The sequence below is a fragment of the Volvox carteri genome (assembly GCF_000143455.1).
Source record: "Volvox carteri f. nagariensis unplaced genomic scaffold VOLCAscaffold_58, whole genome shotgun sequence".
NCBI lineage: Eukaryota > Viridiplantae > Chlorophyta > Chlorophyceae > Chlamydomonadales > Volvocaceae > Volvox > Volvox carteri.
The window spans coordinates 833,383-856,787 of NW_003307601.1; the positions used below are offsets into that span (position 1 = coordinate 833,383).

The 23,405-nt window shown below is 55.0% G+C and overlaps 2 protein-coding genes across 2 annotated transcripts; both read left to right on the top strand.

The window, feature by feature from the left end:
• The first annotated feature begins 4,817 nt into the window (after positions 1–4,817).
• VOLCADRAFT_77041 (uncharacterized protein) lies at positions 4,818–10,025 on the top strand. The gene is made up of 9 exons (XM_002956152.1): positions 4,818–4,876; positions 5,296–5,349; positions 5,674–5,824; positions 6,071–6,174; positions 6,553–6,670; positions 6,977–7,164; positions 7,626–7,698; positions 8,140–8,331; positions 8,696–10,025. The coding sequence occupies exons 2-9, from the start codon at positions 5,300–5,302 to the stop codon at positions 8,966–8,968; spliced, it is 1,149 nt and encodes a 382-aa protein (XP_002956198.1). The 5' UTR covers positions 4,818–4,876; positions 5,296–5,299; the 3' UTR covers positions 8,969–10,025.
• Positions 10,026–10,637: 612 nt separating this feature from the next.
• On the top strand, positions 10,638–22,862 carry VOLCADRAFT_119316 (uncharacterized protein; the record flags this gene model as incomplete). The annotated part of the gene is made up of 19 exons (XM_002956153.1): positions 10,638–10,796; positions 11,223–11,313; positions 11,878–12,031; positions 12,830–12,994; positions 13,694–13,866; positions 14,464–14,704; positions 15,106–15,265; positions 15,482–15,540; positions 16,169–16,217; positions 16,619–16,735; positions 17,220–17,335; positions 18,430–18,544; positions 19,460–19,741; positions 19,966–20,071; positions 20,439–20,521; positions 21,024–21,090; positions 21,497–21,627; positions 21,997–22,150; positions 22,609–22,862. 19 exons carry the CDS (start codon positions 10,638–10,640, stop codon positions 22,860–22,862), a joined length of 2,676 nt encoding a protein of 891 aa, XP_002956199.1.
• Between the last annotated feature and the right edge of the window lie 543 nt (positions 22,863–23,405).

Sequence of the window (23,405 nt, forward strand, 5' to 3'; positions counted from 1 at the left end):
GGTGCACAGTGTGACAGGTGCAACCAGGCACATACGGCAGAACGTGAACCTACCCACATGACCTCTCCGCAGACGAGCAAAGTCCTCATGTGTCCGTCTTATGGAAACTATCTTGTACATACGAATCTTTGTCGAAATTATAGATGGCGTAAACTTTTGAACTTTTTATGAACGCATCCCGTGGCGGGAACCAAGGGAAAAGTCAAAGCTGCCTTTCGGTGGTAAAAACAGCTGCAACAACGTTCCAACGATTGTGGCCTCCTCCTCTTAATGCACCCGTTCCTATAGGGACACATTGCATTCGTACCATGGGGCATACGGCGTGTGCACACGTCCATTCCTTTCTAGCAAAGCCCTTACAGATCGCGCTGAAGGAATGGCACGACACAACGCAACGCAAATCATGTGAGGCTAGGATGTATATGCGCGGTCGCACCGTCTCAGTCGTCTCAAGAGTTTTGGTTGGAGCTTCCGGAGCGAAAGTTGCGCGAAGCGACTCGGCAGGGTTGGACAGGACCTTCCTGAAATGGTCGGGTTGCCGGTTTTCCCCTTCCCATGCCCGTCGGGCCCACCCGATAGCATTTTTGCATATCTTTCAATTTCTGTCGGGTGCCCCGACAGCCCATCCCAAAACCTGTCGGGTGACGCAAGAACGAAAAGAACGAATGCTACCACTACATTACATATTTCCATCCAGTTATATTTTTATGAATGCCATTATGTATCGCTGTAGCTGTCCGTCGCCGAAGGGCCCACCGACGACCCACGGCACCCGATCGGGCGGTCCTAGCGCCCCTAACCCTGTCGGGTCCCCCTTTTTCGTCGGGTCCGCCCGAAAGCATTTTTCAAAGCCTGTCGGGATTTTCAGCACAAGTGCCATTCCTGTCGGGACCCGATCGGACTGTCGCACCCTGGACTCGGGTGACTTCGCGCCCTAGAGCTGCCCAGCGACAGAGGACGGCGACTGAGTCCCCGCGTGCTTGCGTCGGCAAAAACTACCATAAGCCAATAAACTGTTCGTTATTACTATACACACGTTAATTTATGTTTTGCTGTAAAGTCTTGTGACCTGAACACTTCGCAACCTCGTGGTGAAAAAAGAGCTCACGAATTGTTCAAACGTCCTACTCTGACCGCAACGCCTATCGCGCCTAGTTCATTTGAAATTTGTCACTTTATAGCAATTAAGTTTATGATTACTGCAGCTAATACGTGACTTCACGCAACATTTCCAAAGTGTTTGCGAAAAATTCCTGCTACTGGACACATTCATGTATAGAGGGAGGGATGTATGGGGGGATGGATTAATGAAAGGAAGGATTTATGGTGGGAGGGATCTATGGAGGAAGGGATGTATGGTGGAAGGGGGGAAGGGAGGAAGGGATGTATGGTGGAAGGGGGGGAGGGAGGAAGGGATGTATGGTGGAAGGGGGGGAGGGAGGGAGGAAGTGGTGTATGGAGGGTGGGAGGGGTGTATGGAGGGAGGGAGGTGTATATTTATGGTGGGAGGGGTGTATAGAGGGAGGGATGTATGGCCCTATGGCATATATACATTCAACCGGTCGGCCACCGATCGGTAACCGGGTCGAACTGGTCGGTAGGGCGGGGCCTCGGTTGGGTTACCGATGGGCTACCTACAGATATGCTACCCTATCAATCAGTTACCGGCCAGGACAAAGTTCGGTTGAATGTAATGGAATGGAAAGTGCTTAACCATGCACAATACGCAGGGAGGGAGGGAGGGAGGGAGGGAGATACCATCCCACGCGGCCTGTAGTGACTTCGTGGGGCTCCGGCTTTTTGCCGTTTTTGTGACAAAATCGATAACAGCCTATCATCTGTTCCCAAGTCCAGAGCTATATGTGATAGCACAACTTCCCATTGGGATGTTGGCATGTCCCAGATCCGGCTCCCAACTTGGTGCTGCAGCCAAGACAGCGGCCCTAAGGCGTTCTGGGTTGTACCGCTCTCACTGGATTATTTATGCAGTGGGCATAGGGCATAGACGCTGCCTACTGTCAGCACGAGCGAAGTGTGGTGCGCAAGGCACAGAGCACAATCCACTCCCTCTTTCAAGGTGATTAAAAGTGAATCTAGGACCTGCCAGTGATTTGTGCAGTACTGAGTCTCATAAAGCCGTTGCAGAGGGCCATGCCAGCGCCTGACGCACAATGGGTTAGGCCAGTTCATGTACACCTGAACACATTATAAAGAGTACCAGCTTTCTCGAAGCAGGAAATCAGGGCAGAGCGCTCTCATTGCATTGTTCAGGGACAACGCACGCACGCGGTACGAGAGCATGGCAAGCCTAACATGACATTCTTCTGTATTGCGCATTGTGAAAAGCTGCAAATATTTTGTTGAGGTGCTGACATGGGTTCTTGTTATTAAACCTGGTGCTCTGCAAGGCGAGACCGGGACAAGTTGGAGGCTGTCGCCCTCAAGGCATGTCAATCACAAATTGAGCACAGAAACGTGCTGAAGCAAATGGATTAGATCTTACCCACTTTGACTGCTAGCATGTTGTGCCTTTGGGGGTTCTGCAATGTCACCTCAGCAGCCGTTGCCGATTTCCGCAAGCGCTCGAATTCACCAGTTACCGCGAGCGACCAGGCTTAGATTTGAGTTGGAAATTAACATCTTACTTATCTGGTCACTCGTTTGTGTGTCTAGCGCAAATCGACATCCTAACACCGCTGAGTTTGCGTAAGATACAGACGCACTTGCATGAATTTAAATACAGAGGAGAATATGCCAAACAAAACTGAGATGGGCGAAGATATGCTCTGCATCTTCCTACCATAATTTCCTTGAACCTTGTATCGCGGGTAGAGTCTTACTATCCTAAAGAGCTATATCGTGAAGCTGAGAAGTCGATGTCGATACGGAATCAAGTTAGGGTGGGCGCACGCTTACTTTTGCGAACTAGAACGCACCAAGCCCTAGTGCTGAATGGACCTTGGCGGGGCCGCCGTAATTGCACAATGGGGTAACCCTGCAGGGGCCATGCTCCTAGATGCAGCTTCATGGCAGGGCCTCCGACTAGATATGCAATGGATAGTTAAATCAATAGGTTAACGGATTGATAAATGACGGATGGATACGATGGAACCTGATGGATGGACGAACCCTACCAACAAACTAACGAACATTTTCGCCAGCTTCTCGGTAGGCTTGGCCGATCAGCGCTTGTATTTATAATCTTTGTTGTGCCTTCAGGAATCATAAGCGATACGCGACGATCTTGCATCGAGCAGTTTCCTCTGTGGCCTCCTTTATTCGCCTCCAACGTGAAAACGTTTTGTGGAGCACTTTTCCGACCTAAATCTCGGCATTTGCTTACAGTAATCAAGTTACATGTGTGACCGTAAGAGTTAATGCATCTTCGCATGCGCCCAGGTGTTCAACGCAAATAACGTGACGCGATGGAAAGTGCCAAACGGCGTTCCTGCAGCTGAGCTTCCAAAAATTACTCACACTTATTGGAAGATCTTGTAATTGTAAATCTGGTGAGCCCACTTGCAATTTGCAAGCTTTGGACGAGCGTAACAGAAACAACAGCGGCGGCGATAGAGTGCGATAGGCGATAGGCGCCGACCCAATACCTGTTCGCATTTCTATGCAAGCAGCTCAGAATAGCTTATCCATACTCACATAATCAGACTCATATATATATATGCATAAATTTAGGCTCGCAACGGTAACGCAGCGCCGGAGTCCTGCATTTACAAAAGTGCCTTCGAAACGCATGAAACGCGCTAGCCCCAGCTACAGCCCTGCAGGCGTGGCAAGCACTTTGCGCGCTAGCGAACAGCTTGGTCTTGCTTTATTTTATATAACGATTATGTCGTTCCCCTAGGGTTGCAACCCGAGAACTCCTATTACAGAGCCGCCCAACTCTCAATCCAACTCCGTGACAACAGTCAACGGCATTAACTACCAATCAAGGAGGCCATGGAAAGAGCGGGGAACATGATTCTCCTAGCTTTCATACCCGGCACCCGCCATTGTAATATGTACGGAACAGACCGCGTTAATGAATCCCAGCCTGTAAGGACGTCCGCAGCCATATATGTACGGATAACCCCAACGCAGGCTCTGGTAAACTCAAAAATACAGAAGCTGCACACCCCGCCCAATACATGCAAGAGGTTTGCGTAGGAAGGAAGGTAATGCGGCAAGGGGTCAGGGCAAGGTGAATAATCAGGAACGATTGCACTGTGGACCCCTACGAACCGAATACGATAGCTAGCAGTGACCGAGCCACCATACCCTGGCTATCGGTCCATGTGTAGCGTGCACGGACCACGCCACAAGGACTCGTAACAAGCTCCTCGGGACCCCAGATATTAAACCCCCGCGAGCTTTAGCGAGCACTGACTGGCTGGCATGTGAACGCGCTGAGAGGGATAGCACGAAAAAGCACATGTATACATCTTATAGCGTCTTCACGCATGTCAGGGAGCTCACTAACGGAGCTGGGAATTTATCAAAAGAGCGCCAAGACAGATGCTGCAACTGGAATGACTGACATTGTGGTCAGTTATACACTAAGCATCATGCCGTTACGCGGGCATGACCATAAAAACACCACCTCAGGAAGCTGATTGTTCGCCAGGTATTTGTCATGATGTTAGTGTCCTTGTCTTATTTAATTGCGTTTCCTGTAGCTTGAGATGGAGGGCGTCTGACGATAGACTGATTGTCACGTGGGGAGTACGGCCAGTGGGGGACCCTTTGCGCCCGACACATGGGTGACGCCGTATCCTCTGTATGTATTTATACTTTTACTGTTATTGTTATTCAAGTAGATTGAGAAGGACTTTCGTCGGCAACTCACCGCGTCGCACACAGTTCTGCTTCAGGCCAGCTTGAGGTACGTTTGGGATTCGTTTTGCATGTCATTAGCTTTTTAAGGATTGTATCTGAAGCCCTTGCCATTTGGGTAAGGACACAGGATGCCGTCGGTGACTAGCTGATCTTTGATTGTGTCGCCGGAACGTTTAGGAGGCGATTGACCATTTCAGAAGAAACGTGACATTGCTCAGCATGATGATAATTGTCTTTAGCTCCTAGCTTGCTTGTTGCGCATTGCTTGAGCCAGGTCAAACGGGTGGAAGGCGTGGCCAGGAGGTGTCGGTAGGGTTTTCATGTTGCGCACTTCACGGCAGGTGCTTCCATCCCAGGCGCTATTTACAAGTTCGTATTAAAACGTCGTCTGGCGCTAGCTGGCGGACACATATCCTACTGATCCCGTTTGATTTTGATGCCCTTGTCCCTTTCCTGCTTCGCTAGATAAATGGCTGCTGGATCAATTGGCGTTTTTGCAACTGATGAGAAGATTGGAAGGTGGGAAATGGGAACTTCAGCAGCTAGCAGGGGCTAGTTTGCAGGTCAAGCAGCACACGTTTGCCGGCAAACGTTTTGCGGATGAGGCTTCAGTAATGAGGATTGGGGCAAATCGCTGACGAATTAGCCCTGCCTCACCTGATTGCTTTTTCTGTCGTTAAAATAGTTGTGGGATGTACCTTCTGCGTGCCCTTTTTTGCTTACCACGGCACACTCGGCATCCTGACTGCCGTCTTTGGCAATTAAGCTTATGCCTAGCATATGCGCTTTGGCCATACCTGCTCATCCTGACAATCCTCATTCACGTGCTTCACCTGCTCGCAGCCTTCTGGACCAGTCCATTACCCGCCACTTCCTGACCAATGTAACGGATCAGTGTGGCAAGATCACCGCGGAGTATGTGTGGATTGGCGGGAGCATGCAGGACTTGAGGTCTAAGTCCCGCACCCTGACTTCTGTTCCCACAAAACCCGAGGTGCGCCCTAGTGGAAGATTTGGGGCTTGGTTTCTGCGTTGCATGGACAACTGCACTGGTTGACGCATGCTTAGCCGGCCTCCCCATCAGGAACGGTCCCTTTATTGTTGTCCCTGCATGAGCGTCCGCAATGTATTTGCTTCGCAACCTTGCGCGTCTGTCTTATCGTCTATTTCTAGGACGATACGTAACGGTGTGTGTTTGTGTGTATGCGTTCCAATTTCCCCTCATCTCTCCTGGTCACAGGACCTTCCGCATTGGAACTACGACGGTTCGTCCACGGGCCAAGCGCCGGGCCACGACTCAGAGGTGTACCTCATCCCCCGCCGCATTTTCCGGGATCCGTTTCGGTGCGTGTGTGCGCGTGGGTTCGATGCCAATGCGTCCACCTTGTTGCGTCCAGTTTTTCGCGTTAAGCGTATTGCTACAACGATTACGAGTTTACCTTGGCCTTGCGCATTGATTGGTGTAAGTAGTAAACACCTGCTTCTGTACAGCGTTTGCTGCGTTGTGGCAAATGCTTGTATGTCTCACGTTGTCCTGCTCTCCTGCACCAATCATCATCAGTATTGTGCTTTTGTACAGGCTTTTGAACTACTTGTCTGTGGGACCCTGTGCTTTTGTCATTTTCCGTTCTCGTTCATCCCACTGCTCTTTTGCTTTGCTCTTGGAAAGGCGAATCAGGATAATGTTCCTTCCTGGACAAATGTTGTTCTCTCCTGCCACAGGGGGGGTGACAACATCCTTGTCATGTGCGATTGCTACGAGCCGCCCAAGGCCAACGCGGACGGTATTCTGCAACCGCCCAAGCCCATCCCAACCAACACTCGCTACGCGTGCGCCGAGGTACGTGCATTGCGGGGCTGCAGCGCTATGCTCCTTGTGCAGCTACGTAATCGGGATTGGCAACCGTACATGCCTGCCTGGAGTGATGTGGCTACCAGGCTTGTGGTCAGGACACAAGTCTGGAATGTCAACCCATGCCCTCGCAAATGCATTGGTCGAGATGGCCCGCCTGCCATTTGTCGCAGTAGAGCACATGGGCAAGACCTGTTGCGATTATGTGCATGGTGTCTATTATGAGCAAGACGGGAGTGTGCTTGTCAGAGGCCTTAACCTCCCGATGCTTCCAATGGACGTTGCTCCAAACAGGCTATGGAGAAAGCCAAGGATGAGGAGCCATGGTTCGGCATTGAGCAGGAGTACACGCTGCTGAACGCGATTACCAAGTGGCCGCTTGGCTGGCCCAAGGGCGGTTACCCCGCACCGCAGGGCCCGTACTACTGCTCTGCCGGTGCAGGTGTGGCTATAGGCCGCGACGTTGCCGAGGTTCACTACAGGTAGGAGGGGCCTGTCACCAAGGCTTTTGGGTATGTAAAGCGAAATCCAGATTGGCGTGCTGGATTGCATAGAACGTGCTAGAACGGCTCAATTGGTCAGGCGGGGTTCGCAAAGCAAGAACAACGGCGTTCGCAAGAGCCACGATTGGGTTGGGTTGGACTGGCTTAGCCACGATTTGCGTAATGGACCCTGTGAGAAGAATGCCGAATGGCCAGCAACGGCAGGAACAGCAGTCTGGAGGAGATGTGGGAAGTTGGGGGCCTCAAGGAGATGTGCCCTCCGTGGATTTGGTGGACTAGGCAACAGGTCCTGATCTGGAAAAAGTGGCGACTGAGACCAGAGACGTGGTGGTGCAACTGAATTTTCGACATAACGGTTTAACCTGGTCCGCTGTCATTTCCTCTTTGGAGTGCTGTCCGCGAGCTTCACTGTATGTGTTGCGCTGCTTGGTGTTACACAGGTTGTGTCTGTACGCTGGGGTCAACATCAGCGGCGTGAACGCTGAGGTGCTGCCATCGCAATGGGAGTACCAGGTGGGTGGGAGGCTGCGCGGAAGCTGTCCTAACCTAGAGGTTGGTGCCCCTTGATAATTTCGTCAATGGACTTGAGGTTGCGATGGCATCAGCGTGTATAAGTAATACAACCACCTAGGTAATTCGCTTGGTGCGTACAAGGTCCAGAAGCTGGGGTGGCGCCGGTGCGAGGAACCATGCACGTCCATTCCGTGCATGGTTCCTCGCAAAGGCGCCACCCCAACGCTTCCGATTGATCGCTGAGCAGAGTTTTTTTCATTTTTTTCGGCTGGGCCACGTTTCCCGTACTTGTCCCTTGCCACCCGCATGCCAATGTTATAACTGTTCTTTTCCCATCTCTTTAATTACATTGGCTTGACTGTTCTTCGTCACTTATATGCTGGCCTTGTTTGTCGTCACACTGGTCACATTACTTGCTGCGCGCCCTTGTTCATCGTGCAGGTGGGCCCATGCGAGGGCATTGAGATGGGCGACCACATGTGGATGTCCCGTTACATCATGTACCGCGTATGTGAGATGTTCAACGTGGAGGTGTCGTTCGACCCCAAGCCCATTCCCGGCGACTGGAACGGCTCAGGTGGCCACACCAACTACTCCACCAAGGCCACACGCACTGCGCCTAACGGCTGGAAGGTGCGAATCGTGCGGCTGCTGTTGCCTCGCTGTATCCTGTGCGCGATCCACACTCCGTAATATATGTATGTGCGGCTGGTTACGTCTGGCCTTTTTTTCGGTGGTGATGCACGTGTTGTATCGAAAAGTTTGCCACAAGTGCACGCGGCTGCTCTTGCGATGCAGTCTTGATATGAAAGCTTTTTCCAACGAAATGTCATTATTGACAACTAGTTTTGGCGTTGACGGGAGAGGCAAAGGCAGCCTTGTGGTATGTTATAAAATGAATCGGGCTTGGTGAGTAGAGCGTAAGGTAGGCATCTGTATTCGTTACCATCGTTGGTGCCTTACTAATTATGCATTCCCTACGTGACCGTGTAAACAGGCCATCCAAGAGCACTGCCAGAAGCTGGAAGCGCGCCACGCGGTTCACATTGCCGCCTATGGTGAGGGCAACGAGCGCCGCCTGACGGGAAAGCACGAGACGTCGTCCATGAACGACTTCTCATGGGGCGTCGCGAACCGCGGCTGCTCCATCCGCGTTGGCCGCATGGTGCCCGTGGAGAAGTGCGGCTATTACGAGGATCGCCGCCCCGCCTCCAACCTGGACCCGTACGTGGTCACCAAGCTCATCGTTGAGACCACGGTCCTCCTGTAATGGCGTGGGTCAGCAAAATGGTGGGTCGGCATGTTCATTAGGTGTAGTTGTAACGGCAATCCGGGTGGATAGTGCTCAGTCGCGGCGTGTTTGTGGACGTTATCATCAGCGTGCTATAGTGATGGGCGGCTGAGACCGTATGAGACTCGCGCGCAATGGCGGTTGTGGCAAGGTTTTTAAGTGTCCCCGCCATCTTATTCCATGCCCCGGCTTTCGGAGGCTGCTGCTGAATGAAGCGTCCGGGGTTGGCCTACCCCACTGGGGCTGCTGTCGGCAAAACAAGGTGCAACGCCAGACGGTGTAGGCTGTTGGATCTGGGTGCTTCGATGTGCCGGGCACTGGAGGACACAATCTAAGCAAGGGCCGAGCGGTTTCATCGTTAGGAAACTGATTTGACGTTGGCTGTATACAGGAACGGAGATTTATGACTCGCGTCCATGCTCATTGCAGGGGCATGCTGGTACAAGGGTAATGTGTCCTTTGGCTGTGTGAACCGCTCGCCATGCAGGATTGTGCTGGCGAGTCCGGGATTGCGTCGCACTTGGCTAATTGTAGCACTAAAACGCTTTTTACAGTAAAATACGACCACCTGGACGACTGACACGACTACACTGGTTTGATGGACTGCAGGCAGAGGCCGTCTGCAGATGTTATTGTGCATCCTCGTGGATATGGGTGTTTTGTTGTTCGGATGATGTAGGCGTCCGGATGAGGTGATGGCTCGTGGGGACAGATTACAAATGTCGTTGGTGCATATTTTTTAGTATCGCGATGATGGTTTGGAGCGAAACGTATTGTCGCCAGTGCAATATATACACGCGAGCCACCGCGTAAGTAGTGAGGATCCTCGGCCATACCTTTCTTATATCGAACCCCTCCATTGTGTCATCACCTTTTGGCCACGAAATACACAGATTTCCATATTTTGGTGCTATCTATATGATGAGTTAAGTCCCTGATGCCGTCTTTTTGACGTCCGAGGAGTTGGTACGTGACGGGCAAGTGACAGCTATCAAAAACTTTCGATGGTAGCTTTTGTAATCACCGGTCGCCGCACAATTTGACTCCGGCTCCTAGGTCCGACCCCGGCGGCAACTACGATAGCCCTCAGTGCTGCCCTAGCTTGCGTCTGAAACGTGCCACCGTGGCTGTTCACCGTGGATGAACACGCTGATGCTTTCCTGTCCGAATCCCTAACTCTGAAGGGAAGCCAAACCTAGGACTGGTGTACAACTGCCGGGATCCCGTGGCTGAACCTGCCGGCTGATCCCGCTGGAGTTCTTCGGGCGACCCGAGTTCGCTAACATCATTTGCTTTTTGCTTAAAGACCTACTTCCGTCGCAAGTCCACGTATACTTAGGTATTACAACTTACAACTTTAGAGTCTAAGATAACAGCTATCGACCCTAGCGGTCACGGTTAGTCTGGTTCCTGAGTCGACCGAGAGGAAGCGGAGCCGGTAGTGATGCCCCAGTGCGGCAGCATATCTCCCCGGCAACGGCCGTCTGATCATCTTCGACTTCAATCGTTACTATCGCCGCCGCAGCAACAGCGGCAGCGGCAGTTGCGGTACCTTTCCCCGCTGCGCCCCGGATTACGTCAATCTGCTGCACTAGCAGCGCTGCTCACATCGTTGCTGATCTTTCTAGGTGCAGTGCGAAGTCAATCGATGGTCGGCCAGACAGCGGCAGGAGTCGGCAGCGGCAATAGCGACGTACGCATTAACGAGCTTATGGCCGCCAACCAGGGTGCCGTACTGGACGAACGCGGCCGCAGTCCCGACTGGGTAGAGCTGTTCAACCCAGGCCAGGGCGAAGTACAGCTCGGGGTACGATATCTACGACGTACTGCGTTTAACGCGCATGAGTGAAGTGTGGGCGAAGTGTTGGCGAATGCGCCACATGATGCTTCTCGTGGCTCCCTAGGTCGCATGCGGCCACAACGCGTTATGGACGCCCTGCTAATGCCCGCCCTGCTTGGCCCCGACCGCCCGCACCGCATCAGGAGCGCCTTTCCTCTCGATTGTGTTGTGATTCCTTTCCCAGCCGTGTTTCAAATGACCTACCTAGTGATGCATCCACGATGCAGCGGGTTTCAATTCCACGGTTCCACTCATTCACGGGTTGCAAGCCACGAATGCAAGCCACCTCTCTCGCACCCGGCTCCATGATGCCGCGGAAGCGTCCCGCGTCCCAAGTCAACACGGACGGACCTTGCAAAGGAGACCCTATACGCTCGTCCCGTATATTGGCAGGGATGGATGCTACGCACGCCGAAAGAGAACTGGACCTTCCCCCAGGAATCCAGCATTCCGGCTGGCGGCTACCTACTCGTGTACACGTCAGGTACGGCTGTACGGCTGTACGGCTGAACAGGAGCACAGTATATGGGTCAAGCGCATGCATATCTACACAAACGCGGCTCTCGTCGCGCCTGCACGACAACGCTTTCGAAATGTCTTCCGCATTCCGGCGGTGGTGTCGGCGCATGCTTCTTCCCTGGGGAGGACGTCGGTGGTTCCCCGCCGGCTGGGACCACCATCTTGGCACGTGTGTGTGCGTGGCGTCAACCACCCCCCTTCGCCCTGGCTGGTGGCCGCCTCGCTAGGGCGGCTAGGAATAGAAATACAGCTCTTCCGGTTGAGGGCAGACCTCACACGAATGAATGAATGGCCTGGCACGGCATTGCACCGCCGTGGGATGAAAATACACCAGACTCAGACTCGCACCGCAACAACGCACCGCACAACCATGCTGCTTCGTCGGGGCCTAGGATTGAATGTTGATCAACACTTGCAGTATACACATATACACTTGTTGCAAAATGCACAGACGGTAATGTCTGGTGGCGCCGCTCAATCCTGGCTGGCCACCACCGTGTGTGCCGTGCCGTATGTGCAACTGCCACAGGCAAGTCGCAGAGCTCCAACGACGCCGCCACCGGGCCCGCGGGCTCCCCCCCTCCCATACGAGCGGCGCTGAAGCTCTCAGCAGACGGCGAATCCGTGTCCTTGCTGAGGCCGGACGGGAGCGCGGCGAGCCTCGTGGGACCCGACATGGCCAGGTGCGCATCTTGGTGCGAGCAGGATCCACACCGCACATATGGATCCGAGCGTCGGATCTGAATCTGGATCTGAAAAGGCTTTCCTTGGACGCGTCTGGCATTAAGGACCTGTGATCATATGGCGAATTATTGTTGATAGCGAGTTAAACCAGCGAGGCGGTACGACAACATACAGCGGGAGTCCTAGCTGCGTCGCCCTTGCGCTCAGTCGCGTGCATCAGGCGACCCGTCTCCTTGCCCTCTTCTTGGCCAAGCCCCAGCCATCGGCCTGACCTCGGGGGATATAATGCTTTTCACCCCCCGCGTACCCGCATCATCAATACCGACCTACCGTCCTTGGGGGCCCCATCAGAGGCTTTTACGGACAACCCCGCACGTGTGTGTGTGTGTGCGTGTGTGTGCGTGCGTGTGCGTGTGCGTGTGCGTGTGCGTGTGCGTGTGCGTGTGCGTGTGCGTGTGCGTGTGCGTGTGCGTGTGCGTGTGCGTGTGCGTGTGCGTGTGCGTGTGCGTGTGCGTGTGCGTGTGCGTGTGCGTGTGCGTGTGCGTGTGCGTGTGCGTGTGCGTGTGCGTGTGCGTGTGCGTGTGCGTGTGCGTGTGCGTGTGCGTGTGCGTGTGCGTGTGCGTGTGCGTGTGCGTGTGCGTGTGCGTGTCTGTGTGTGTGTCTGTGTGTGTGTGTGCAATTTGTAACTCTCTTGAAACTTGCTACTGCCGGCCATCGTGTTCGCTGTAGCAAGTCACATTTTCTTATCAGATGGCTGCCCTCCTGGCTGGTCGGCCCTGGCCGTGTCGGCCGTTCAGGCAGCCCGCCAACATCTCCTTCGGCGTCCCAGGAACGGCGGACTCGGGCGACGTCGCCGCTGCGTCTCGAGATGCAGCAGTGGCGGCGCCGCTGACGTTTCTGGCCCGACCCACTCCCGGCGCTGCCAACTCGGGACCCATGGCTCACGGGCCCTTCATCCACAGGTCGGGTCCTAAACGCTGAAGCGCCTTTCGATGCGTCTCGCCTTGCTAAATGCCCGGCTGCTTGCCCCTTCCCAGCCTTCACCTTCTTACCTCTTTTGCATCATGCACATCAGCGAGCCCAGCAATACAATTCATGCGCGGTTAGTCGCCAGGAAGTCCTTCGGGCCGGGCCGGGGGTGTACGTGAACCTCTTGCCGCAGCAGAGGCCGCAAGCTGAGGCCGCTGATGGGCCAACTAGCGACCACGAAGGGCAGCCATGCGTTGCTAGAACATTCGTAGCACACGTACGGAGATGGGGGGAAAATAGAAGGGTGGGACTGCGCGCCCGCAGGCTGCGCTGAGCGCCCCTCGGTGTTTTCTGATCGACCCATGTAAGAAGCCGCTGGGCACGGTGCAGGTGCTCTTCTTGAGAGGGTTGGACGTGTACAGACGTACATAAGTACATACGGAGGGACAGATGTGCGAGGCTGAAACAAAAACCTCGACAGCTACATTTCTAATGGAAGTGTTGAATTGTGTGCTGCGCGCCGTATCAGAGCACTACTGACTTCGCCGCACTGCTACCTACTCCCCGCCTGCACAAAAACAACAAACGGTGTCTGCCTCGCATATTGGGGGCCGTGGCCGACGCCGCTCCACCTTCCGGGAAATACACACGACACACGACACGCACACGACACGACACGACACGACAACCAGCGTGTCCCGCGCAACGCAGCCGCCGCGGGCACCCGCAGGATCCGACATCCCAGTTAACATCACGGTGGAGCCCAATCTTCAAAACATCGATGAGCAGAATGTGGTGCTTTCGTACGTGATCAACTTCGGCGAGGAGCAGGATTTACCCGCAGTCAAGGTGGCATCGGGCTCAGGTGCGCCGTGCAACTGAATGACGAAGTTTGGCCGATCTACGCAGTACCAAAAGTACCACATCTAAATCCGTTTTGCTGCAAGTCACAACTCACGACGATTCATGGGATTGCTATGCCCATGGTAGCGGCTAGGGGGCCGCCTTGCGCTGTAAACCATGTTGTATGGGCATTCATTCTTAGAACTTCTTCCCTGAGCTGATTCAGTGCGCAGTCACTCGCCCAGAGTCTACACTTTCGCAGCCTCAGCCTCAGCCGTCACCAGAACCCCCCATGTGTGATTATTGCTCATGTGCCAGCCAGCCAGCCAGCCAGCCAGCCAGCCAGCCTGCCTGCCAGCCTGCCTGCCAGCCAGCCGGCCTGCCAGCCAGCCAGCCTGCCTGCCAGCCTGCCTGCCTGCCAGCCAGCCAGCCAGCCAGCCAGCCAGCCAGCCAGCCAGTCAGCCAGCCAGCCAGCCAGCCAGCCAGCCAGCCAGCCAGCCAGCCTGCCTGCCTGCCTGCCAGCCAGCCAGGTGTTATAGATATGCTAATGCACGGATGATATCCGCGTGCATATGCGCGCATATAAAAAACGCACAATGCTGCTGATGTGCTGCCACAGGCCGCAATACTGTGTTCACGGCATCCATTCCGAGCTCGGCCTTCAAGTCCGGTGACATGGTGCGATGGCGGGCCAAGGTGACTGACACCGCAGGCCACCAGAGCATCTTCCCTGGACCGCCGGGCCCGTCCTCTTCCGCCACCACCGACTCCGAAGGAAAGAAGTACCCGCGCTACTTTGGCACCGTGGTTGCAATTCCTGCATCCGATCTGGTCACGGATCAAGTTCCAGTGCTCGAATGGTGGGTCCAACTTCGTCCCGGTTCCTCCCCTCGCCCTCCGGCGCCCCGTAAGGTCTGCTTTTGAGGGCTTTGTGTGTCATATTCATGAGGAGAGAGTGTGGGGCGGCGGCGGAGTAATCCCAGAGCGCCCGCATGGGACAGCTTGTGCGGCGGCAAAAGCTTTTCGAGTCGCCGTTCGGTGCTGTTGTACGTCTCTTTCTCCTAATGAATGGCCTTTGGAGGCGCAAGAGGGGATCCGAGTTCGGATTTTTTACACGCGGAGAGAGCCGATTAGCGGGACATGTTCTACGTGGGCTTTTTGGGGGTTGGGCCAAGAAAAACCAAGTGTACCGGGGCTACCTTACACCTTACAATTTAAACACACACGCACACACCCGACCCTCCTCACTCCAATCCAATAGGTTCAGTCCCGACCCCGCCGCAGCCACCACTCGCGACGGCGCCGAAGGCCAGGTGTTGTTCTACAACGGATGTCTGTACGACAACGTCTTTTCACGTCGCCGCGGCGTCACGGCGCTGAACTGGCCAAAGCCAAAGCTAAAGTTTGAGCTGCCTCAAACTGTGAGTTTTTTTAACGATACTGGGGGAAATCGAGAGGATTCTTTGAGGTTACAAAAGGTATAATGGTCGTAGATTCAGCACTGGCACTGGCACTGGCACTGGCGCTACAATCTTAACTTTGGCGGGCGAAGCGTGCTTGGGTGGGCTTGAAGTGAAAGCAGAAAAGAGGACTGGGAAGGCGACTTTCATCCCTGCGTTGCCTCGCTGCGCCCTCAGAATTTCGAGTACGCGGCGGACATGCCCCCTGTGGGAGAGTTTGGGCTGCAATCTTTCTGGTGCGCGTTGCCCTTCTCAGTGCCGTCGACTTGGCGGATGCCGTACTGTCTCCGTACACGCGAGGGCGGTGGGGGTGTCGAGGGTGCACCGCAGTCCTTTTCTCATGGCCGCCATCATCACTGCCGCGCCATCACCCACACGCCGCCACGCAGCATCTATGGATGCTAGTCGGGAACATTCTTGGCTCGGGGTCTGCTCTCTGGTTTACGCCGGGAAGGGCTGGGGGATCTGAACCTGTCCAACTCCGTGCGTAGCTCTTCACACACAACCCATGCAGCACCCCCATGCAGCACGGACGTGAAATGTGAGGTGCCGGAATTACACGCACATATGCTGCTTTGCGCAACTGCATATCACTGGGCACATCATGAGCTGTATGTTTCCCGGCTGTACGCTCCCGTTCCCTGGACGTCAATGTTTACCTTGTCCTATTCGACGACAAGTCAAATTGAATGACCCCTGGGGCCCCCGGCCGATCGTCTTCCACCGACAGCCTGCCGGCCAACAGACCATCCACCTCCCTGCACGTCTTTGTCCTGTCCGGGTCTTGTGCTGCCGGGTCACGTGTGCGCCCATGCGTGCTTTTGCATTGATATCCGGGCCGGGATGTCGGCGACCTGGCCACAGGTACGAGCTGGGAGAGCGGAGCTACATGAAAGAGACCTTAGCGCTTCAGGTGCGGGTGTGCGGGTGCGGGTGCGGGTGCGGGTGCGGGTGCGGGTGCGGGTGCGGGTGCGGGTGCGGGTGCGGGTGCGGGTGCGGGTGCGGGTGCGGGTGCGGGTGCGGGTGCTGAAGGTGTGCAGATGTCGTTACGAAGTGACGCAAAACGCCGGAGAGTGCACGCAGAAGGCTGCGGCCTGGCCCTCCTTGTTGTGTTTGCCGAGGAGTGCTGGTTGATGTGAGCCGACCCAAGGGTCGGTCTGTTACTGTCTCGGCCGTTGGTGCTGCTGCGGCTGGACCTCCACTTCAACCTGACCGATGCCCCGTAATCCTCTTCCTCGTGTCCTACGCGGCGCGACGTGGATACGGGGTGCTCTCGTGTTGTCATGCCGCCGCCGCCGCCGCCGCCGCTCGCAGCTTATGCGCGATGCGGGCGTTCTGGCGCCCAACTCCTTTCACGTACACGTACGTCAGAACGGACACTTCTACGGGCTATTTGCATTCGTGGAGATTCCGGACATGGATTTTCTGTCGGTGAGTGGTGGCGGCTGCTGGCTGCTACACTATCGCTGTAGGACTGGTGACTGCGGACCTGACCTGGCCCGCATTGGTCTTCGTTTTGGGAGCCATTGAGCAGGAAGCGAGCTAGGCAACGCAATCGTGCTGAAGAGTGCACAAAAATATTCCCGTAAAAATGTTTTTTTTTCGTGATGCGCTAACGGACCTGCACGATTTGGCTTGATAGTTATAACTAGCTCGTTGTAGATCAACGCGGCTTGCTTGGTGAGGCGCGAAATGCTGCGCGACCTCTTGAATTGATCCGCATTAATTTAAATAAAATGCATTTACTAAGCTCAGATAAGCTTGAGAAAATGCATAAATTGATTGCAGTTCGCTGGTCGTAGCCCGCCCGCCGTTTCCATCCCGTTCGCATAGTACTTCTGCCCGCCCGCCCGCCCGTCTGCACGGCTCACCATGGGAATTTTCCCGCCCGGGACCACCAACGGCCGTAATGCAGCGGCACAAGCTCCCCCGCTCCGGGCCGATGTTTAAATCGGTTAGCGGTGAGCTCAGCAACCTGCGGTGGGACTTGCCCATCAAGGAAATGCCAGCGTACTGGGAAAAGGAGAACAGGTACGGAGAGTGCTGACTACGACACGCCTGTATCGTACATGCCTGCTGTACTGCATTTAAATGGATCAGAATGCAGTGGATCCCAGCTACGCGTACCTCCTAGGCGATACGCACGCCAACACGGTATTTTGGTGTCGCCAAAAGGAAGGTGCCACGGCGAAAAACCCGCGCCATGGGTCGAGAGCACCAAGCAAAATCAAGCTAATCAGAGGCACTCCCCTGTCACGCACTTCTAATTCTAAGGGGACGCTCCGAGCACTGGGGCCAGGATAAGAGTCGCAGAAGGCGCGGCCCCCTAGTAGCTTAAAAGCAACCACCCGTTGGACCGTCCAGGGCTCTCGATGACTCGGCAGGGCAGGGGGGCTCAACATGAACAACCTCGAGCCCGCCAGCGGACGGAAAATCTAACCGCTGATTAAGCACAGGCCTACCCCCTGACGAACTAAACCACTGATGTAACCTCTGATCAAGGTATTAATGCAGAGGTATTAATGCACAGCTGCCTACAGTTCCATAGCTACGAAAACGCTGAGGTCTGCACCCTGCTTGATCTCTCACGTCAGCCAACTTGCGCCGCACTGTTGATGTTGTTACAGGGTGGTTAGGGTGGTTCACCAGTGGCCTCCTTCCCGAGGCAATTCCCTGCTCTCCCCTGCGAGAGGGGTACCCTAATCCATTCACCCCATCCGACTTCAGAGTGTACTATTTGAGTTTGGCAACTCACCACCAGCATCCAACCAAATCTAACGGATCGAAGGCGCGTCAACTTAGTTCCTGGTCAGCATGGTTGTTGTTGTTACAACAGAGTGGGCGGCTTCTGGGCCAATTGAAGAACAACTCGCGCCGTATTGAATGGGCAAGATTCATCTCAGCATCCAGGCCAGCAATCTTAATTTAAGGCCAGGAAGGGGCGTGCCGTGTTCGCAACCCTCACTCTTGCCATGCTGTCCTGTGGGTCCTCCCTCCGGATAAACAAATGTACCCCTCCCGTGACAAGCCCCTGGCCCCTTGTCCTGCACCCACCCCATCCCCGCCCATGCCCTGCCCACGTAAACGGCCGGCACGAACTCCCGTCCACCGCCGACATGAGAGAGCAGGCAGCGTGACACAGGCGACTGGGTGCTGCTAGCCAACCTGTCCAAGGGTCTAGCCGGAGGCAGTCCCGTGCCCAGATCCAAGTACATATTCGACGCCGTCAATCTCCCACAGGTGGAGAAAATTGAGAGCCCCTTGCCTCTGGCGCTCTTTTTCTGATGGCGCCTCTTTTTTCCCACGTGATATTGCACCTCATTGCTTCAGGTCATCAACAACATGGCAGCGCAGGCTATCGTGAATAACATGGACCGCTGCACCAAGAACTTCTTCATGTACTTGAATCCCGACACGAAGGAATGGTACATGTAAGTGCACGCAGCTCTGTGCCAAGCGAGAAACCCCGGGCAGCCATCTGGAACCCTAAAACCCTAAAACCCTCAGACCCCTACCAAAACAGCCTGAACCATTTCTCACGTTCTGTCTAAACCCCAACTTCCAATCGTCGAAAAAAAACACGGCACCTCCCAAAACTCCAATCTCTCTTCTTCTTTTGCCTTCGGGCAAAGGGGAAAGCACCGGTATATATTTTATATAGATTCTTCTGTTTCCAGATTGCCCGCAACACGTTTTGCATCACGAGTCGCCGGTCTGCCGGTCTGCCGGTCACCCAACACAGGCTGCCCTGGGATATGGACGGCTCATTCGGCCAGGACAACGGTCTGGGCGGCCGTCCCGGCCCCAACTACTGCGTCCTGGCGTGCGAGCAGTGGAACAGCCCACTGTACTGCGACTCCGAACATCCGCAGGCAAATGGGTAGAAACGAAAGAGGGGAGGGAAACTAGCACGGGGCCGATGGAGAGTGCAGATGCGATAGAGTGTAGAGAGTGCGGGAGAGGGAGAAGAACATTAGGGGGAACGGGGCGGGCCTGTGGGAACGAGGTCAAATGGTTGGGTAAAATGGTGGAAGCCCGTTGGCGCGAGGGGTGCTCCAGAGAATTTTTTGTGTTTCTCCCGCGCATTACCCCATACCCACTCACAACTCACGTCCATTCCCTCCTCCGCACCCCGGCCACCTGGCGGCCCCCCAGGACCTCCTTCGAAGCACCCCCTGGGGCCAGGTGTCAGCAACACTCAACGGCGCGTATGAGGGCCCCGCGGTCCGCAAGTCTCCCGGTGGTCAGAGGAAGCGCCGACTGCTGCAACAACAGCAGCAGCAGCAGCCGCAACAGGCAACGCAGCAAGATGCTACTCCTCCTACAGTTCCACGCACGAGGCGGCGCGCCGGCGGTGCATCGCAGCCGGGCGGCGGCGGCGGCGGGGCGGCCGGAATGGAGTTTCCTTACAAGGCGGCGGGCAACAACATCACAACGGTAAGGTCATCTCCGTACGGTACGACGCAAGAACGGTGTGGCTAAAAGCGTTTTATAGTACGGCAGCGACCGTGCGCAATCTTGCCCCAGTCATCCTCTCCTATTTTATCCGCCTGCCAGTAACGCACCCAGCTCGCACCCGCCCGCAGCTCCCCCTGGGAGGTCTTACCTCCGGTGCCGTCCCCCACCCCCAACCCCCGTGTAACTGGCACGGTGTTTGGCAGTTCCCCATGCCGCGAGGCTGGGACAACCCCGACCGGTCCACCATTTCCCAGACAAGTCCCAACGGCCCAACCGGCACTTACAACCACCTGTACGACGCCATCCTGGGTGAGACCGCTGCGAGAGTGCCGAGGGGCGGTGAAGGGTTGAAACGGACCAGCTGCTGCAGTCCTGCAGCTGGAGTGTCGAGCGCTAGCTGCGTGTTATTTCGCAAGGGTTGCCAGTTCCGCCTGGTTCGCTAAAGGAGGCGTAATAGATAGAGTGTTTGGAGGTTTTGACATATGGAAGGAGATTTGCTCTGTCTCTGCCAGTAAGGGCGGCCAGGTCTTTGCGTTCTGCTCTTTGCTGCGCCCCGCGGCTAACGACACCCTTGCAACACGACACCCCTCTTCCTGCACCCAACGCAACCTTTGCCAGCATCCGCGCATTCGCACCCAAGCTACAAGAAAACACTTAATCATCACTCGACCTGCAGATGTTGCCAGTGCGAGGGCCATGTACATGAGGCGGCTCAGATCAATGGCTGACAAGTACCTAGCGGGTGGAGTGCTGGCCCAGGTGCGAGCTGTGCATATGCATGTATGTATGTATGTATATATATGCATGTATGTATATGCATGTATATATATAAGTATGTATACATATAAAAGTATGTATGTATATATAAGTAGTGTGTATGTATGTATGTATGTATGTATGTGTACATGGACCGGGTGAGGTGGGGGGGGAACAATTGCGTCCCATGGTTCACGGGCCGTTTGAGATCATGGTGTTGGCTGGGGTTGGCATAACGGGCGCCGGGGTTTTAGGGTTTTAGGGTTTTAAGGTTTTGGGAGTCCGATGTGATCGGCCCCACCCCTTTCCATCCTTGCAGCAACTTTCTCCCTCGCTTTCCCTGAGGCCTTCGGTGCGCCACAGCTGCACCATCACCACCTCACAGCAGCCTTCGCCTCTGCCTCTGCACCATCCATTGCCATTCATATTATTTCCCCTCCTCCCACCATACCACTACCGTTAGGTTTACCGTTGTTTCTTCCATTGCCGTTCTGTCTTGCCGCAGTTCGCTAACCAGACATATGTACGTATCAAACCGCTGGCCGATCTAGACGCCAAGACCTGGAACTCTGGTATTGAATGTGTCCAGATAGCGGTGACTGGTACCGTACATGTATTGTTATGTCGTACACTGCGTCTCCAGACCCGGTCCAGTCAGCGTGTTTGCCGTACGTGCTCGTCTCCTTTCGGTGCTACAGAAGCGCGTGGGTGTGTGTATGTATGTATGTATGTATGTGTGTGATCTATGTGTGTGCGTGTGCATACATTTGCGCAGATCCAATTTAACCCTAAGTGAATAAGCAAGCGCCATGTTTCTGTGTTTCCACAGCCACAGCCAGCAGGCCCTGGCCTGTGTGAGGCCCGGTCAGAGACTTGTACCCTGCACATGCAAGTACACACACGCGCAGGCACAAACACCACAAACATACATACATACAAACACACACGCACATGCGTGCGCTCTCATACTACCCGCAGGCATATCCATCGATCGCGGCTTCCAGCAGATTACGCAGGAGTTCCTGCCCGTACGGAAAGAGCAGCTCCTAGGCGCCCTGTACGGACCCAAGGGCAGACGGCCGCTGCTGCCGGAGGCGCAACCCGCCCAGGTGGGAGCCATGACAGCTAAGAGGGGGGTGGGTGGGGCAGGGTGGGGAGGGGGGGAGGGGGGCAGGATGGGGGGCCTGGGGGTGTCATGACGACTAAGAAAGGGGGGGATCCGGGCGGAATGATGTGTCCCATACATCCCACTCGTTGAACAGTATAGATTAACAATACAGAGATGACGGAAAACACCACTGCGACTTGGGCCCAACCCAGTGGGGCGGGGTGGGGTGGGGTGGGGTGGGGTGGGGGATACACACCGCCTGCCGGCCCCACCCTGCCGTTTCGCCGTTTTTCTCCTTCCCACTTTCCTTCCTCACGTTCACTCACTCAAAATCAATCCCCCAACCCCCCATCCATAAAAACGGGGAAAGGTGTCTCTTCGGATTGCCCGCTTCGTGACTGCGGAGTCAGGCACAACGGGTGGCGACGCCTCGGGCTTCTTGGAGGTGGCCAACCCCAACCAATTCGCTGTGGATGTCTCCGGTTGGCGGCTGGAGGGGCCCGCCACATTTACCTTTCCCCCCGGTACGGCAGTCGCTTTTCCGTTCAAATCGTACACCGCGTTGCAGCTAAAAATTTGCTCAACACCAGTCGGAGTCGGAACGTAGTACGAAGAAACGGTAAAACAGCATGACCACTTGTACGACTACATACGGCATATGCCCGGCACCGTACGTTTAATATCCTAAAACGGCCGTTACTGCCGGTTTCTTCTTCTGCATGTATAAAAAGTGTACACACATTTTGCTGCAGTTGCAGCGGCGGCGGCGGCTGCGGCGGCGTTATCCAGTTTCTGATTCCCTCTCTTTGGGAGACCTTGCATGGCCCTCCCTCTTGATCCCTCCCTTGATCCCTCCCATCAAAACAACTTCACCATAACGATAAAACCAAAAATGAGGAATTTCTCACTGTGCATGGAACCCCCCTCCCTTCCGTTCGTCTTTCCCCCTCCCTTCCGCTTCCTCCCCCCCTTCCGCTGGTAGGTACCGTCATCCCCTCCGCCGCAAGTGCCTTCATCACGGTGGATCCCGTGGAATTCAGGTCCCGTACGACGCCACCCTCGGGGGGCCAGGGGCTGTTGGTGCTGTCGCCGCTGCAACTCGGGGAGGCGGCGGCGCAGGGCGGCGGCAGCGGTGGCGCCTCCAGCGCCGCCAGTTCCGGGCCATATAAGCTGATTGACACCGCCGGCACATCCGTTCACCAGATGAACACAGGAACCTCCAGGAAGTTGTCGTGAGGCGTCTTCTATCTGCAGCAGAAGAAGAACAGAAGAACTGAAGAACTGAGGTTAGGACGTCTTCTTTTCCCTACAGCTGCCGATGGAGAGTGAGGAGTTAGGAGAGTAACGGGTATCAAGTGTACAGGAACAGCTTTGTTGGCCTTGAGATGGAGTGACTCCGCGAATTATTATTAAGTTGTTACCACACTTGAGTTGTTAGTCTGATGCAGGATACTACTGTATTAGAAGTGGGTATCGCTTGGAGCGTCGTACTAATGTTGTCTGGTGCAGATAGATGCCGTACAAGAGGGGAATGGGATGTGCTGGATGTGTCGTACGTCCATGCACGGGAGGTCCTTGGGGTGCAGGCATAATGTTGAGTAGGTTGATCTCCTCTCCTTTCATTGCTGATTTCTAAAAAGGTCTCGTCTTTCTTCCTGGGAAAGCACGCTTACGCAAACCGAAGTCTAAGGCTGAAACCGGACGGGCGTATCTGACACCTCGTAGTAGACTGTCCGCGATATAACTTTTTTCCCGTGTAAGGGAACGGATGCGGCGAGA